The sequence below is a fragment of the Centruroides sculpturatus genome, unplaced genomic scaffold (genome assembly GCF_000671375.1).
Source record: "Centruroides sculpturatus isolate CEXI.00-Female unplaced genomic scaffold, Cexi_2.0 scaffold787, whole genome shotgun sequence".
NCBI classification, from domain to species: domain Eukaryota; kingdom Metazoa; phylum Arthropoda; class Arachnida; order Scorpiones; family Buthidae; genus Centruroides; species Centruroides sculpturatus.
This window is the reverse complement of record NW_019384977.1, coordinates 271,089-290,837: the sequence shown is the minus strand read 5'-3', so window position 1 is coordinate 290,837 and position 19,749 is coordinate 271,089. Positions and strand designations below refer to the sequence as shown.

Sequence of the window (19,749 nt, the reverse complement as noted above, 5' to 3'; positions counted from 1 at the left end):
TTTTTTTTTTTTTTTGTTAAACTGAATTGACTTTTGCATGATAATGAAATTATGATTTGAATTTTGTTTTAATTTTGTGCTGCTTGTGATATTGCAAATTTAATATATTATAGTGTCATTTATCTTATAAATGCTTTAGAAATTTTACAAAACTTAAATACATTTGTTATTCTTAATACGTAATCATACTATTTTAAATTATTTCACTAATTATTATTGTTATGAAATTAGTTAATTTTGAATTTAATTATAATTTTAATATTGTAAAAATCAGCTTAAAATTTTCATCTAATTGTTTTCTTTTCTGAAATGTTTGATATGTGCATGTGGCAATGTATAAAGCTTGACAGTGTTTTTTTTTTTTTTTCTTTTGCTTTGCAGTTGTTAATTTTAAAATCATGCTTGTTAAATTGAAATTAAATGTTTTTGAATACCACAGATGTTGCATTACATTTTAATACAGTAGTTTAATCTAAACTAAAATTATATAAAATATAAAAGTACTATTGTTTAATAATATTGTTGAAATATAGACCAATGAAAATTACTGAAAGCTTAAAAATTTAAATGAAATTATCATCATTGATTTGTTGCAAGGTATCTGGACATATCATTATAATCAATGATATCAATACAGACTAGTATATACAGATATTGAAAAATTATTTGCCATTTTTTATAGAAATGAATGCAGACAGAATTTTTGAGATATTATATAAGTTTTAATTAAATATATTTGTGGAATCTTTAACTTTAGTAGTGTTTTATAAAGAATAATCTAATAATTAAGTTTATATTAAATGTTATATTAAATTAAATTCTGTTTAACTTTTATAAATCTTTTTTGTATGTTCTAGCTTGTTGTTGAATTAGAAGATGAAAAACGTAAACATGCACAAGATACAGCTCAAGGAGATGATGTTACTTATATGCTAGAAAAAGAAAGAGAAAGATTACATCAAGAAGTAGAGTTTGAAAGACAGCAAAATAGAAAATTAGAAAAGGATATCAAACGTTTAAATGAAAGTATTGAAGAAGAACGAAACAGACAGAAACAAATTGTATTATTATTATTAGCAGAAAGAAAACGTCTGATCTTGAGGTTGCTTGAGGAACGACAGAGAAATGAAGAATTAACTGAAGTAAAATTATTATTAGATTTATTTAGTTTATCAAGTTTATTTTTAATAATTATCATATTGAAATATTTTTAAGTCTATAATTTAAATTTATTATTATGTGTTTACATTATTGTATTACTTACAGACCTTTGAAGATATAGTTCACATGATTAAGTGTTTTATAAAAATAATAATAATTTGTTAGTTACTATTAAATAATAAATCATTGGTGAAACTTTGAATAATAAGTCATTCATTTCACTTGATGACATTAAAGTAATAGTTCACCAGTTTATTAAAATTTTAAATAAGACAAATATTGATTTAACAATATATTTTAATAATTTAGAAAGTTCTGGAAGAAAAGAATCAGCCTGAAGTGGGACATGTTGCCAGTTACTATACCTGGACTTCCATCTGATCTTTGATTCCAGAACTATTAATTTAGATATAACCAGTATAACTAGTAGTTTCTATTGTACAAAGTATTTTCAACAAATTAATATTAAAGGAATATGACTATACACATATATCATATTTCCATGATTAAATTCCAGTGGGTTCATTTCTAAATTTATGAATCCCCAGAGCTGATTACATTGTAACAGGAGAAAAGTGGGTAAAAATTGAAAGAAATACTTCAGTTACTTGTACATTTTTAGAACTATCAAAATTGTTTATTAACTCTATTTATGGCTACAGCTACAACATTTGAAATAATTAATGTTTTCATAGTTAACTTGATTCAGTTTCTTCCAGTTCGATTGTTAGAATGCATTGTTGGAATAAGGATCTTTACTACCATCTTCTGCTTCAAACTCACCATCTCCAAATTGAGTTTTCCTAATAAGTTAATAAGCTTTCAACTTAGGAACTTAACCATAATGTTTCCGTGCTCAGTATTTGAAAATATTTATAATTGACAAGACTATGTCTTGTTTATAAAATCGTACTGCCACTCGTTCTTACCAGCATAGAGGTATGAAGGAGTACAAGTCGAGAGTTGATATTTGGCACAGAGTATTAGGTGCTCAAATCATTTGCACATAAAAAAAAATCCAGACTCGTAGGTAGTCGGGACCAAGAATAGAGTCAAAATAAAATACAAAATGGCGACCCTCTTCTACAAACAGGCAAAACAGCCACCTCACCCCAGCGAAGTCAGGTAGGGGAGAGTACCACCCGCAGTCGTTCTAAGAAGTGAACTCTGACCTTAGGACCGAACACGTAGTTTCTTCTATGTTAAATAAAATTTCTAAGCTAATTTTGTAAATTTATGAGTTCTTCAAATATGACGTTAAAACTGTTTTAGGTTGTCGTTACAAGTGGGGTTTTTTTTTTTTAACATTAGTGTAGTAAAATCGTAGGACCGATAAAAATTTGATGTTATATTAGGATTGTCATTACATTCGATGACGTTATAATCGGGTTGAACTGCATATTGTTTGTGCAAAATAAAAAAATAATTTCGGATGATACAATAGCCACGATTATTTTTTTCAAAAACGGGAACTTTTTTGTTACACATCGACAAAAATTCAACCTGGGCTGACATGCAACAGAGAGAAATTTTGAAATTAGATAAGTTAATTTCATCAAAGATGCATCGTGGACGATCTTGTGGTCGTGGCCGGCAAAGTTTGAATGATTGTGCCCAAAAGCAGCGATATCAAAGAAGATAGGAGAATGAGTACGAGACATACCTTGAGCATCAAAGTGATTCCATCTCCGAGACATAGTCTTGTTTCAAATATGGTTTTGCCTTTTACTTGTTTTATTTCAACTCAATAATTTAGAGTTGGACAGCACTTTCTACTTTCTACTTTCAGAAATCCATGAACTTTTGAGTAGAAAGTGCAGTTTGAAGAGGCAAGATTCATAGCAGTTGTGGAAATTTTTGTGGAAATTGCTATATTGTGTTAATTTTACATGCTTTTATTGAAAATAATTGATTAATTGATGCAGTGGATGTGAAAAGTTTCATTTGTAATGTAGGAATTTTCCAAGGCATTAAAATTCATCAAATCAAAGAGTGCATTTGGAAATATGTTTTATCAGAAGCTGAGTACTCACTTTTTGAGCAGATTAAGGCTGATTTACGATATACATCTGACAGAACAGACTACTGACTGTCACCAATGACAGATCAATGAAACAATGTATTGTGAATTTTTAACGGCTGTACTTACATCAATTGTCATTCACAAGAACCATCACCAACAGTTGTTGGCTGCCATCTTGGTCACCATCTTTGGCGAGAAAGTTTTGCCTATCAGTGTCTCTGTTCCTGGTCACAAGTGTCTAGTGGGAGCAGTCAGTTGCCAGTTGTTAAGCACTGTTGCTTTCGGTGTTAATCAATTTTTGTATTTTCAAATATAGGCATAAAGCAGGCCTTTTTCCATATCCATCAAGGATTTGGTCAGGCTCGCAATGGCAGCAGCTGGGTGGTGAATGAGAGGACATACTGCCTATTAAAAATTCTTGGAGATTTGCTCACTCAAATTCAATCCCAGATTTTCAGAGTAGTAGTAGGCTGATGCCTTAACTGTCTCATCTAGCCACCACCAACTTTAAGTTAATAATTACTGCCAACAAAATGGATAGTGACAAATATATAAAGGAAGTTATTGTCAGTCCAGTGACAGCTGGTTTCTTGCCACCAGCCAGATGTATATTGTAAATCAACCTTTAGTTCACTCAAGTCTAGTGCTTATTGAATGCTCAGTGAACATCCATTAAAAATAATTGAGGGTTGTGTGCTATGTATTTTTGATAATATATGCAGTTGTAGATGAGCACATTCACACTTATCCATTTAATATCAATTAAATTTATATATTAAAGTCTAGCATTAATTTTTATCAGTTTATACATTTCAGGTCAGAGTTGGGTTGGTGCATTCTGTTGATTGTCCTAGAGGTGGTATTTTGTTATCTTTGATTCACAGGCGGTCAACTTGTCTCACTATTGACTCTTGCCATTAAAGCCCAATTTATATTACCAAACCATTTGCAGTCCTATCAAATATTTATCTATTGTGTTTTATGTACCAGACAAAGACTTGTGCATTACTTGTAGTGTGAATATGTACAGTACATTGGGCACAATTGACCAAACTGAGCAGCTTGGTAATGTGGATTAGATCGAAAGTTAATAATGATATTTGATTGATATAGTCTTGATTATGCATTGTTAAATTTGACTCTGTGGCATCATCTTTACACTGATTGGTATGAGATGGTGATTTGCTTTTGTCATTGATTGTATAAAAACCACAAAATAAACTGGAATGATACATAAACTCTCACTTAAATGTCAAATTTCCAGCAAAACACCCAAATTCAACATTCGTTAGATAACATTTAACATTTTATCTAACGCAAAGGATGAAACTGATGATGCTAGAGCATCTGGAGTTTATCACATCCCACTACATGATGACAGGTTCAACTGGACACTAACATACATTGGTTCCACATACAGATCGTTACAAGCCCAGTTACGATATCACAGGTATGATGTGGCAAAAGGAAACATCAGTACGGTCCTGGCCCAGTATGCCCAAAGAGGCAACCCTAATACATAAGATTTTCGACAGACAACATATAAGAACATTAGATGCCTCAGAAATCTACAGGACTGACATAGGAGGAACATGCATCAACACAGATTACATTCCCATACCAAATGCATGGAAGTATTATTTACACTCTTAAAGGAAATTATACATTGCCTAATATATATCACAGCCAATGTTCAAATTGATTTTAAAAAAGTTACTTAAAAAATTATGTGTACAATGCGCAACATTCTATAAATAGAACAGTTATTTTTGTTTGACTTTTTCTGATGAAGGCTGATTAATGAATGGCCAAAAATGTTCGAATGTTGATTTTGAGTGTTTTGCTGGAAATTTGACATTTAGGTGAGTCATTGACCATACAAAGAACATTATATTATTGCTGTATTATGAATTTAATTTTTCTGTAAATACAGAACAAGCTCTGAATCTAACAATATTAGGACACTGGAGATTTTTGATGATAACATGGAAAATTCATGGAAATTTACAATGACAAACTTCAGTGAATCTGAGAAGTGAAATTTTAGTTAAATTTCTTACCTAGCTATTACTAAACTACATTATTTTATACTTTGCATTACTTCAAAATGCTTTCCATGCTTTTTGATTCCAGGATTTATTTGAGTCTGAAATTTATTTTTAACAAATCCATTCCTCAGGGTTTAATTCAGGAAGTACAGTACATGTGTGTGCACATATGTGCCTAACTCTCTACCTATAGACAAATTGATTTGATTCTGATTATTAAGTAGTTTTAAAATATAGCATGATAAAATCCAGTAGATTATTTGGCAATATATATTATATAGGTGACTTTCAGTGACTAGAGGTGTTTTTTGAGTTTCCAGTTTCAAGGAACCAATCACACACACACACACAAAAAGCAGGCTTTTCTCATGCTACCTACAATTTTTTTCAAAAATCAAATATTTACAAAAAATACTAATAATTATGTTATCTACAACTGTATCACATACAGTATATATTATATATGTACAGTACTTATAAAATGTATTATTGAAAGAATAAGTTTTGATTTTTAAAATTATAGCTTATTTATTTACTGCTAAATATATATATTAATAAATTGAAGTTAGGAGTAAGAAGTTAGTTATTATATGGATGACCATTGTGAATTAGTATTTGATATCTACTGTAATAAATAAGAAATTAGAATTCTGTGTATTTTTCATGATTGTTAAAATTCTATTTTAATGTATTTTTTTTTATTTTTAAATAGTTAAACAAAGATTAAAATCAATCATTAACAAATTTTAACAATCAAATTCGAAATTATTTATTAAATTTTCATTTTCTAATTTAGAAACTTAATAATTTTAAATACAATTAAAAGTAATTAATTTTCATCTTATTTATTACAATATAATTTAAATCTTTAGCTCCTTAGTGATGAAAAAGGAAGAATAGCAGATATGGTAGAAGGTTTAGAGGAGGAAAGTAAAAAATCTCTTCAAATGGAAGCTGAAATGGAACGACAGCTGATTGAATTTGATTCAGAAAGAGAACACTATAAAGATCAAGTTACAACAGCTGAAATGAAAAATCAAGAACTTACATTTGAAATAGAAAAATTACAAGAAGAAATGGAAATTTTACGCAAACAAATGCAAGGATTTGGTGAAAGGACAGTTGTTAGTAGCTCTCCGATGCATCTTGGAGAAGGAGTAAGAAGTACTGTTGTCACAATGGTTTCTACTCCTCCGGCAATTAGAGTTATTCCAACAGTATCTCCTGCGGTTAGTCCACCTCGGGGAGTTGCAAGAGCAGTTAGCCCTAAGATTGGTCCAGCTCCTGCTACACCTATGAAACCTCCAGGTCTCGTTCCACAAATTCCAATGAAAGCAGCTACTCCAATAAATTCTCCACCGAAACCATTAATTAATGCTCCAGTATCGGCGACTGTTGTTTCAACTGCTTCCGGACAAAATGTAACAACATTAACATCCCCACAAAATCCTGCACTTAAAGGGGCTGCTAAAAAATCATCTCCAGTACTTCCACCAAGATCTGTTTCACCTGTATCTTCTGATGTATCTGCTGAAAATATCCAACCATCTAGTACTACAAATATAGTACAAAACTTAGTTTATGCTGTTGCTGCATCAGAACAGCAAGCAGTTGCGAACGATAGTAATCAGGCCGGACCTCGTCCTGCAGGAACTAAAATATTCACTACTAGCCAAGGAGGCAAAGTTATGGTTCATCTTTCTGGAAGTGCACCTATTTTGGCTACTAAAAAAACTCCTCCAATTGGACGAGGTACGCCACCACCCATACCACCTAACAAACCAGTATTAACATCTCAGTTGAAAAAGGATGCAAAACCTCCAGTGCCACCTCGAAACGATAATGCTTCTGAATCTTCATTAGAACAAAAGATTCAGAAACCTCTTGTTTCAGGTACACGTTTTGGTGTTGCTATTACAAAAGTTGCTACTCCCGAAGTAACAAGTGGAATTGCACAAATACCAGGGACTCCAGTATCGACTGACGAAGATCATAAGACAGGCACCCAGGTGGGTGAAAATGCCGACATTAGATATTTCAATGAAACTAAAACAAAAACATGCATTAAGAATGTATCTAATGCTGAAAATTTTGTTGGTGTTGATGTGTTTGGACAAGAATTAGTTGATTTTCAGGAACTTCTAGTATCTATGGTATCAATTAAGTCTGATGATGGCCAGTGTAATATACAAGAGGAAACATGACTTAAATTATTTTTGTTTTGAATTATAATTTTTATGTATAAAGTTTTTTTTACATATATGAATGCATGACAGCTATTTTAAAATACTCCGTTCAGACAACAATAATTTTTATCAATAGCATGTTTGAAGTATATTTGATATAAGAAAAAGTGTGTAATTTCTGTTTATTTTTTTTTTTTTTTTTTTTTTTTTTTTTTTTTTTTTTTTTTTTTTTTTTTTTGTTAAACTGAATTGACTTTTGCATGATAATGAAATTATGATTTGAATTTTGTTTTAATTTTGTGCTGCTTGTGATATTGCAAATTTAATATATTATAGTGTCATTTATCTTATAAATGCTTTAGAAATTTTACAAAACTTAAATACATTTGTTATTCTTAATACGTAATCATACTATTTTAAATTATTTCACTAATTATTATTGTTATGAAATTAGTTAATTTTGAATTTAATTATAATTTTAATATTGTAAAAATCAGCTTAAAATTTTCATCTAATTGTTTTCTTTTCTGAAATGTTTGATATGTGCATGTGGCAATGTATAAAGCTTGACAGTGTTTTTTTTTTTTTTTCTTTTGCTTTGCAGTTGTTAATTTTAAAATCATGCTTGTTAAATTGAAATTAAATGTTTTTGAATACCACAGATGTTGCATTACATTTTAATACAGTAGTTTAATCTAAACTAAAATTATATAAAATATAAAAGTACTATTGTTTAATAATATTGTTGAAATATAGACCAATGAAAATTACTGAAAGCTTAAAAATTTAAATGAAATTATCATCATTGATTTGTTGCAAGGTATCTGGACATATCATTATAATCAATGATATCAATACAGACTAGTATATACAGATATTGAAAAATTATTTGCCATTTTTTATAGAAATGAATGCAGACAGAATTTTTGAGATATTATATAAGTTTTAATTAAATATACAAATAAGGTTGTGCATCAATGCTAATATAAGAGACACACTAAATATCTGTTTATGATATGATTATGAATTAATTGTTATCAGAGCCATCAAGAGCTTGTATGGGGCCGGGGGTAAAGCAGGCTCTTTTGCATTAATACTGTTAGACTGAAGTTAAAGATTAGTACATTTTTACTATACATTTAAAAGTTAATGAAATGATACCACTGTTCACTGTTTATTACTATAAAATACTTATTGAAAACCATTACAAATCCTTCAGGGTATTCAAAATAGAATGTATTTCCATGCATTTACAGTTCATCTGGCAAATATTTTTAGGAATAAGTAGTTCCAAATATCAGAAGTCATATAATAATCTTGTGTGTTTGTATACATTAATAAATGAATAACTTGTGGGCACATTAAGTTTTATGCTAGAAGTAATATCAAATTTTGATTCTCAATTGCTTTTATTTGATTGATTTTGAATTTTCTGTTAACCTTTCACAAAAAATTCAAATCAAAAGATATTTTATAGGGTGTCTGAAAATTATCTGTATAACTTTATCCTTTAACAAAATTTACAATGGCACATTTAGAATTATTAAACAAGAATTTTTAGCATCTATATTTTCCAAAGTAGCAATGTTAGACATTCAATATATGCACCATTAAATTAATGATTTGCAAAATGTCCAGTCAATACTCCAAATGCTGCCAAACACTTCTTTGTCAGACTTGTGTGTGATTTGGTTTTGATAAACCATTCAACACACTGTGCTTTCTCCTCTGCATTTATTTTGGATAAGTGCATATGAATTTCTGAAAAAAAAAAAAGAAACTTGTCAAAACTTAATACAATCAAATTTGGTTAAGTTTCTCTGTAAAATTCCACATGAATTGTTACACTTGATTGTTCATTATAACAGACGAAAGTTGTACAAATAATTTTTGGACATCCTATAGATTTCATTGGTAATTTGGATTTCAATTTTTGAATTTTTATTTCTTTCATAATGGCAAATAATTTTTCTACAAGTTTAGAACAATGGTGCCCAAACTTTTCAATTGGTGGGTCAAATTGCACATAAAATATAAGTAAATGAGCCTGAAATATTTTGTATATTCCATATACAGTGTACAAAAAAGTATCCCCGAATAATATGTCAAATACATTTGAGAGTCAGATTTAGCCCAAGGGCTAATGTTTGGGTATTATTGGCTTAGAATACTGAAAACATTATTATATATGGTAATTATTAATGTTTATTATTTAATGTTTTTTACATTGCACAAAATCAATGCAATATAGTATTTTTCATATGATATTAAATATATTCATAGTTATTTTAGTTTTTCAAAAAATATAGATTCACCTTCTTAGAGTTAACATAAATTCTTTGTTATGTACTCCAAATAAAAATACACATTTTTTTATTAATTTAAATTTTTAAAAGTCAGTTTTATAAAAATATATTAAACAGTTAAAGAACCATGTGAATTATTTACATGATCATATAATCACTTTTTTAATATTTAACTATTTTTCAAGTTGTTATTGGAAGTATCACTAACAATTAGAAAATATTTGTTTTTAATTTCTTTGATTCATGTTTTTCAACACTTTTTAATAATGAAAGAGAATATTTCAAAAGAAAAAAATTTTCAAGGAAATTGTAGTGACAAAGATCAGACTAGTTTATTTCCTGTTATTTATCTTGTCATCAGATGATGATTAATATAATTTATATTTAATTTTAAAAGAATTTCCAAAGAAAATTTATATAATAAAATAATTCCTGAAATACATATTTTTATAGATAATAAATTTTTATTTTATATGTAAAAGAAATGCTTATTTTAATCATATTTTATACATGACTGAATGATTAATTATATGATATTTTAATTAAATCAATTTAATTTACACAGACTATTCAGTTTTCTCATTTTATAGTTTTATAATTCAACATTTTATCAGTTAAGATGAAAGAAAATTGAGAACTGATTATGTTAAAAATTTTTTATTATATATTTTTTAGTTTTATAACTAATTATAAGTTTTATTTTATAATAATTTAAATTATAAAGTATATATATATTGATTTTTGAATAAGTGAAATTTTAATATAGTACATTAGTTAGAAAGCCTAATATTACGTAACCTAATGATTCAAATGTTACAAAAACCATATTTTTCATGTAACAATTTTAATTATATTCTAATTAAAGAAATTAATTATATAGTAGGAAAGATTATTCAATTCAGATAATGCCTCACTATATAATATATTAATTTTTTTTATATTGATGAAAAATTTAAATGTTACAAATTGAGAAAGGAATTTGATGAATGGCAGTGACATATTTTTGTAAATCTCGTCAAGATTAGGAAGTCGACTAGTGGTATCAAACAGTAATAGTAAGCTTTCTTTTATCAATAACTTTCCAATACTGGGTTATATTAATTTAAACAGACAAAACATCTACATCAGCATACCTCAAATTAACACATTTACTAACATTTTCATCCATTTATACCTGAAGATGTCTGTTATAAACAGATGAAAATGTTAGTAAAAATATGTTACTTTGAGTTATTCTGGTATAGGTGTTTTGTCTGTGTTTAAAACTTTCTTTTATAATATATATTAAATATATTTGTTAGATGGCAAAACTTAATAGCAAAATAATTTTATAAAATCATAAAAATATACTACGTGTTATGAAAATACATTGTTTTTACAATGCATTTATAATGAAATATTGAAGGTATGATATATTTAACAAATATTTATTAATTTAATTATTGAATATAAGTTTATATTCAATAAATAAATTATTTTATAATGTGTAAATTAATAATTTGTTATTATTGTACAGTTGTTCAAACTAATTCAAAAAAAGTCACATGATATCAGTTTGGATATTATTTAAATCTTATTTTAAACATCAATGGTTTGAGTTAATTTTTATTATTAAAAAAAAAGAGAGAGAGAGAAATAGCTCAAAATTTATATTGATTAAAATTTTCATATATGCACATCTACTATATTTATCAAACTATTTGAAATATGAAATCAGATTAATTATTCAAATTCAAAATTTATTAATCTATATTTTTTTATAATTATTATAAATTTGATTATGTGTGTATATATATTTCATTTCAGTTTTAAAATAGTTTCAGTTTAGATGAAACTGAATCCTGAATTAATTCTATTTGTTTTTATTCCAATGTTTCTTAATTTATGTTTACTTAAATTAGTATTATAATATAAATAATAATTTTTTTGTAAGCTCTCCTCTCATGTTTAGAAGGAAAGCTACATCTTATCTAAATATGGATCAAAATTATGAATTCAAACTTTGTGCAATAAAACAGTTCTCAAGTAATACAAATTGAAGCAAATATTTGAATTTCTGATTATATGATGGACATGTCATTAGCATCTAAATCATTTAGAAAATGATAGACATTATTATTATATAATCGTTAAAATAACACATATAATACATTTACATTAGTTTTTTCCATATATTTAGATGATAAATTAGTAATGATTTAAGCAGTATCAGTTACAATTTTGTTGCAATCCCTTCCTTATTTTTTAAAATATTCAAAGGGGAGAAATAAAAAAAGTAAACTAAAAAAAACAGATTTAATAATTAGAGCATAGGTGTGAATTTAAGCAAATAATAATAATGGTTAAATTTGAAAAAAGTAACTTATATTAATTTACTTTTTATATATATTAACTATAAACAGAAAATCTAATTAAAACTAAAATAACCCAAACCTAACCTAAATAATGCTTCAAAATCTAAGTAGTAGTAAAAAGCTAATAGAAGTAAAAAAATTAACGAGCAATGTTAATAATTAACAATATAAATATTAAAAAGAAAGAATCAAAAAGGAAGCAAGCAAATGGCAAGAATTTGCAAATAAATCTATCCATAGTGACAAAGTCTATAGTTGATTACATGTCAAAAGAAAATATGATTAAATGCTCTCAAAAAAGAGTAGATTCATCATAGCAATTTTTCAATTAAATTGCAATCAAACAATAAATAATGTATTTCTAAAACTCAGATAATACAAAATGGTTTCTAGCTGGGATGAAATTAATTCTAATTCCAACAGGCAGAGAACTTACACCAAAGTCAAATATTATTTCCACAGATGACATGGGAGCTTTTAAAAGATAAAATATGATATTTCATAAAATATAAGCCATTTTTTAAGGTTTTGAATTTTCTCAACAACAGTCAACATCCTGTTTTGACTGTAGTTAGGTTTACATTTTAACCTTGTTTTTTTCCCTTATGAATCTCATTAATTTTGAAAAGAAACAAACTTTTATTTTTACCTTTTTTTCATAGTATTAGAACAACTGAGAAAAATAAACTGCTTTTTTAACAGTTTGTTTACTTTAAAAATCAAATGATCATGGAACAGTAGATCATCTTGAATTTCAAGAAAATAAAAATTGGAAAACATCAAGAACTAGAACATTTCATGGTATTTTTTTGAATAAAATTTAAAATTTTAACTGTGAAATATCGATTATGTTTTAATTATTGAGTTTTTCTTATTTAAGAAAACTTTGAGAATGAATAATAACCCCAAAGTATTGATTTTTTTAAAATAAACAGACTAAAAAACAGTTTTTTACTAGTGAATTGTTTCCTATAAAACCATTAGACTTGTGAAACTGTATTAAAAATATTGCAAACTTTGTGTTAAAAATTATCACGAACTTTACAAGCTTAATAAAACCAAATTTTATTTTATTTTAAATATTATTGGATAATTACAGAGATATTATTTTTAATTAAAATATAAAGATAATATATTCAGAAACTAAATTATTTGCTTTTTCGATTATATGCCTATCATAATATTCAATAATAATTGTTGTATAATTTATTTTTTTTTCTTTATATTTTTGAAATCTTTTTCACTACTGTGAGCAATTTCCTGTTTTTCAATAAAATAGTTCAATAATGAGAAGTCAAATGCAATTTAAAATGCATGTAATTAATTTTATAATTATTTAAAACAGGATAGATAAAGCACCATTCTTTAGAGATGGTGGTATCTATTTTATATACACTAGATGATTGTAATTAAAGTACTCCTGTTTGGATTCAATCAGATATGGTATAGTGATATTTGAGAATGTGTAGAAGACATTTCCTTAAAAAAAACTTTAGTACCAAAATTTACCACTAAGACACTTGGTACTGCAAACAACAAACATTTTATTTGTACAAAACACTCAAGCTATACAGCAGGGGTGTCCAACCTTTTTGTTCCTCTGGGCCACATTGGAAGAAGTCATGGAGTTTGGGCCACAAGTATATATAATATATTTGTGACCCAATCCTTAAATATACAAGTATATTTAAGGATTCATAAAGGAAACATATCTAGATTATAGTAATAAGTATTAAAACTTTATCACGAGAAAGGATATTTTAAAAAATTTCTTCTACGGACACTTTCAATTTTTACTTAGAAATAGATAAATGCATTTATTATAAAGGAGACAAACAAAAATTTATTTGAAAAACACAAATATTTGTTTTATTTGGGTCTCTAATTAATAAAAAAAGACAAAACACCATTTTAAAGTGCATTTTTATTCGTCTAATATATTTATAAATAATATGTAGCCCAAAAAGTAGCCAATGCATCAAATGATATTTTTTATGCCAAACTAAAAACAGGGTAGCCAACTTTGGCGCAAGGTAGCCAAATCATGCAATGCTGAAAGGAATATTAAATAAACTGGAGTTAGGACTCAAAGGATTATAGACACAAATGCGGGGAAAGGAGAGAAAGGACAAAAGATAAAGAAGTGAGGAAGGTTGGAAAATTAAGGGTCCCTATTTGCATGACAGAAAGTCTATTTAATCTTTCTTACTATTTTTTTATCTTTTGGCCTTTCTCTCCTTTCTCCCCCAAATTTGAGTCTATAATTCTTCCCCAAATTTGAGTCTATAATTCTCCCCCAAATTTGAGTCTCAACTTCAGCTTTATTTAGTATTCTTTCCTCATTTAAATACAGTAGAGCATTGATTATCCGACTCAATTGGGTACTCAGGTTGGTCGGATAACTGAAAAATCGGATAACCGAAAAGAATGAAAAAAATACATTATTAGTATAGTATATTAGTATATCCCATGTAATTAGTATATTAGTATATCGCTATTAACCAACTTTGTGTTGAATTTTCATCGATGTTAAGCCTAACAANTATATACAACCCGGTGTGGTAAGAAAGCACATTAATTAAAAATACTTTATTATTAAAGTAAATTATACATAATTATTTTTAATTGTTTCTAACAGTAGCTTAATTACTTTTCTAAATTTAATTAAATCTGTATTTTTAAACTGGTATTTAACATTAAATCTTAGCGATAATAGATAATGTACATTTATAAATATTACTATTAAAATAGTTTTAAGAATTGTTATTTCATATCAAATAAATATTTTAATGTTATAAATACTCACTCAAAAATACAAAATTGTTTGACTTTATTTAGGTTACCGGACCAAGGTGATACAGCGATATTTGTTGGATATTCTATTTTGCTCTTCAAGATATTTAAAAGAGCCTTACAGAAAATTCTTGACCAGAAAATGCCAGCTTATCATAATTTTACCTGAAAATATCTTTAACATTTTTGTAGTCTTTAGTGTCTATGAAAATCATTTTCCCAAAATAGACTCCTTTAATTGCCATGTAAAAATTTGTTAACGTCTTAAATGATAGATGTTATTTGTTTGTATTGAACGTGCATGGTGTACTGGATAACATACAATATAAATTCTGTATTCAGAAAATATACACACAGTTGTATACACCACTTTAAGCTCATATATATATATATAATATATATATTTGGAATAATAATCCAAGCAATGCAATAAATAGAAATGTGCAAATATTCTTTTTTAATAAGAGATTGAATTCATACAAACTTTTATATGTTGCATTTATTTAATTTTTAATATTATTGCATATAGAATAATAAATGTCACTTTTGTTTCAGATAAAATTTTATGAATCTGTAACTTCAAATATTGCCAAACAATAAAAAACATCATAAACAAAAAATGGTAATATAAAAATATTGAAGGTATAAATTATTCGTTGTATAAAATACGTGATTTTACACGATTAATGCTTTTATCAGATGTGCATCAGAATTATGAATAGTGAACAACATTTTAAATAACAATTCTACTCACAAGTCCTTGTCATTTAGTAATGAGTGACTCATATTGGTGCTGAGAAAGATTCAAATACAAAACTTTGTAAGAATAAACAGTGTTGTTTTATAAAGTGACGAAAATAAGTAATTAATGAGACTGGTAAAGGATGTTTTGTTTTACAAACAATGAAAGCCTCTGGCTCTGTTACTTTTTTCTAATTTGATAATACAAATGAAGTCTCAAACTATGTCTTAATATTTTTAAGATATATACATTGTAATTTTTTATAATTGGTTTTCTTATTGATTTTAAATGAATTATATTGGAATGCTTTTTTTTTATAATTGAATTAGTATATTCATACTTATTAGAGCATATAGGTTTATTCAAAAATAAGTTTATTTAATATCTAGAAATACAAAAGAATATAGTTTGTAATTTCCATTTATTAATATAAATTTAATTCTNCGTTTTTTCAAAAACATTCGAATTAAAGAATCCGGTTATAACGAAAGCTATAAAGAAGTAAGCCTGAAGAAGATCCCAGGAGGGGAATCGAAAACGTTCGCCGATTTTAAAGAATTTCGCACCGGTTAATGGTTAATTGTAGGTAGTTGTTGGTTTGGAGTATATACAACCCGGTGTGGTAAGAAAGCACATTAATTAAAAATACTTTATTATTAAAGTAAATTATACATAATTATTTTTAATTGTTTCTAACAGTAGCTTAATTACTTTTCTAAATTTAATTAAATCTGTATTTTTAAACTGGTATTTAACATTAAATCTTAGCGATAATAGATAATGTACATTTATAAATATTACTATTAAAATAGTTTTAAGAATTGTTATTTCATATCAAATAAATATTTTAATGTTATAAAAACTCACTCAAAAATACAAAATTGTTTGACTTTATTTAGGTTACCGGACCAAGGTGATACAGCGATATTTGTTGGATATTCTATTTTGCTCTTCAAGATATTTAAAAGAGCCTTACAGAAAATTCTTGACCAGAAAATGCCAGCTTATCATAATTTTACCTGAAAATATCTTTAACATTTTTGTAGTCTTTAGTGTCTATGAAAATCATTTTCCCAAAATAGACTCCTTTAATTGCCATGTAAAAATTTGTTAACGTCTTAAATGATAGATGTTATTTGTTTGTATTGAACGTGCATGGTGTACTGGATAACATACAATATAAATTCTGTATTCAGAAAATATACACACAGTTGTATACACCACTTTAAGCTCATATATATATATAATATATATATTTGGAATAATAATCCAAGCAATGCAATAAATAGAAATGTGCAAATATTCTTTTTTAATAAGAGATTGAATTCATACAAACTTTTATATGTTGCATTTATTTAATTTTTAATATTATTGCATATAGAATAATAAATGTCACTTTTGTTTCAGATAAAATTTTATGAATCTGTAACTTCAAATATTGCCAAACAATAAAAAACATCATAAACAAAAAATGGTAATATAAAAATATTGAAGGTATAAATTATTCGTTGTATAAAATACGTGATTTTACACGATTAATGCTTTTATCAGATGTGCATCAGAATTATGAATAGTGAACAACATTTTAAATAACAATTCTACTCACAAGTCCTTGTCATTTAGTAATGAGTGACTCATATTGGTGCTGAGAAAGATTCAAATACAAAACTTTGTAAGAATAAACAGTGTTGTTTTATAAAGTGACGAAAATAAGTAATTAATGAGACTGGTAAAGGATGTTTTGTTTTACAAACAATGAAAGCCTCTGGCTCTGTTACTTTTTTCTAATTTGATAATACAAATGAAGTCTCAAACTATGTCTTAATATTTTTAAGATATATACATTGTAATTTTTTATAATTGGTTTTCTTATTGATTTTAAATGAATTATATTGGAATGCTTTTTTTTTATAATTGAATTAGTATATTCATACTTATTAGAGCATATAGGTTTATTCAAAAATAAGTTTATTTAATATCTAGAAATACAAAAGAATATAGTTTGTAATTTCCATTTATTAATATAAATTTAATTCTAGATGTACAATTGGAAATGAAACTAAAGAGATGATGTAGAATATCTCCTACATGTACTAAAAGTTTGACAGATTAGAAAACAATTATGAAAAAGAGGATTGCTAAATATCAGTCAGAATTTATTTATAAAATATAGATTAATTTATTCATTCAAATATTCCCAAAAGATATTAAACTTCTTATTTAGAATAAAACTTTCATAAACTTCTTAAAGATATTTGTTTGAAAAGAATTTAAAAAAAAAAAAAAACTCTTCATATATTATGATGTGTATACATTGTGTTTGATACATTGTTGAAAAAATCTCAGAAAGAAAAGATCAAAAACTTCAAAACTTGTCGAAATAAGAAATTTAATTTTTATAGAATATAAATAAAATCACAAATTACTTTCCTGCAAATAATTTTGCTTTTTCTGTAGCTCTAAACTCTTCTGCTTATTGGACTTTTAAAAATATATAGTTTTACTTAGAAGACTCTGCAGAAGGATGGATAGGCTTGAAAACATTTGGTTCTATAAGTAAAATCTATTTATTTTTAAGACTCCAATAAGCAGAAAAGAAGTTTATTAATCTATAAAGTTAATGAGTTTTCTTTGTCACAATTTCTTTAATTTGTGACTGACTACACTTATTGAAGTTTAAATTCTTTGGATGATGATCTTAAAGATTAAAATCAAAATTATAATAAATATAATTTTTAGATGTCTTGTTAAATATACTGTTTTTCTATCTTAATTGATATGAAAATGAATGTATTTGTTTATTTCACTTGATATGAAGGTTTTATTGATATCTCATTTCTTGTGTTTTAAAATAATGAAGATAGAAAGATAGGAATTCAATTTTATTTCCTTCATTTTCAAAACAACAATTATATTTTTAAAAACAAAATAATCATTGAAAGATTATCTACTTATAATGTGAATTCAAATAATAAAATCATAGAACAAGAGTTTTTAAATTACATAGTGAAAATATTTGAATTTTTTGTTTGTCTCCATTATTTTCAGTTTTCTAAAACATGTATTTGCGAGTCTTCTCACAAAATTAACAGAGGACCTACAGTTCCACAGATGTTGAGGGTATTGCTAATAAGTATCTAGAATACTTTTATGATGCAAGATCCCTGCACTGCTGCAGAATATAATAGTTCTACAGGAGAGTATTTTACTATGTATAATGACAAAAGTATATGAGTATTTTGTAACTGTATTGGTTATTAATTTTCTTCATCAAATAAATAATATCCAGAATGCAAATTTTGATATATATATATATATATAAATCACATATCTATCTGAAGAAAGGAATTGTAACTTTGAAAGAAAATAATAACTTGCTGATTGAGGCTTCATATCTCACAGGCCGGACAGATTTTTCTGATTTTAGGTAGAAAAATCATTTTATTTACTAAATTTTATATTTTGGATTTATGATTTATTTGTTTCTTAACAAAATATCATACAAATATAATATATATATACACCATAATTTTATCTTTATTTTCCAAATAACTTTTATAAGAGATTAGCATATCTATTACTAAAGTATAACTGATTAGCTTTAGTAATTTTAAATTATTAATGTATTATATTTTAAGGCTTGCATTGCATAAAATCAGTTTTATTTATATTGAAATTTTTTTCTTTTTTACAAAGTCATTGCCAAGTGTTGACATATTGCTATACAGGAATATTATTACCAGTATATTTTGGAAATGGACAATAATTTTATTAAATAATGTGTTTTGTACATTTTTATTAATGGAGGTTTGTAGTTTTGTTGCATCAGTTTACATCAAACTTTCTTATTCAATTTAAATTGGAATAGTATTCATTGGATTCACTGTATATTGATGAATTAGCTGACTTAATTTTCAACCATGCACACTTTTGTTGTTTAAAATATATATCAGTCAATCTAAGCGATTTGACTATAACTGATTTATTTCACCATATCATTTTTATAATGTACTATGTTTATAGTTTCATTGAATATTCATATTCTTTTATATAATACTTTAAGAGTTTTATCTAATTTTACTTAAAAGTATCCTTATTTTGTCACTGAGGTGTTTGTACTTAAATTACTTAATCAT

At 26.3% G+C, this 19,749-nt stretch overlaps 1 protein-coding gene across 2 annotated transcripts in view; it reads left to right on the top strand.

The window, feature by feature from the left end:
* Nucleotides 1-15,356, top strand: part of LOC111632701 (uncharacterized protein CG10915-like) — a 25,373-nt gene extending 10,017 nt beyond the window's left edge. Inside the window, exons 4-6 of one of the 2 annotated variants that reach the window (XM_023377201.1) lie at nt 858-1,142; nt 6,105-7,585; nt 14,917-15,356. In XM_023377201.1, coding sequence (XP_023232969.1) covers nt 858-1,142; nt 6,105-7,436 — 1,617 coding nt within the window. In that variant the 3' untranslated portion in view covers nt 7,437-7,585; nt 14,917-15,356. The remainder of the gene's footprint in view (nt 1-857; nt 1,143-6,104; nt 7,586-14,916) is intronic. The other variant, XM_023377202.1, reaches the window with a different exon arrangement.
* The last annotated feature ends 4,393 nt before the right edge of the window (nt 15,357-19,749 follow it).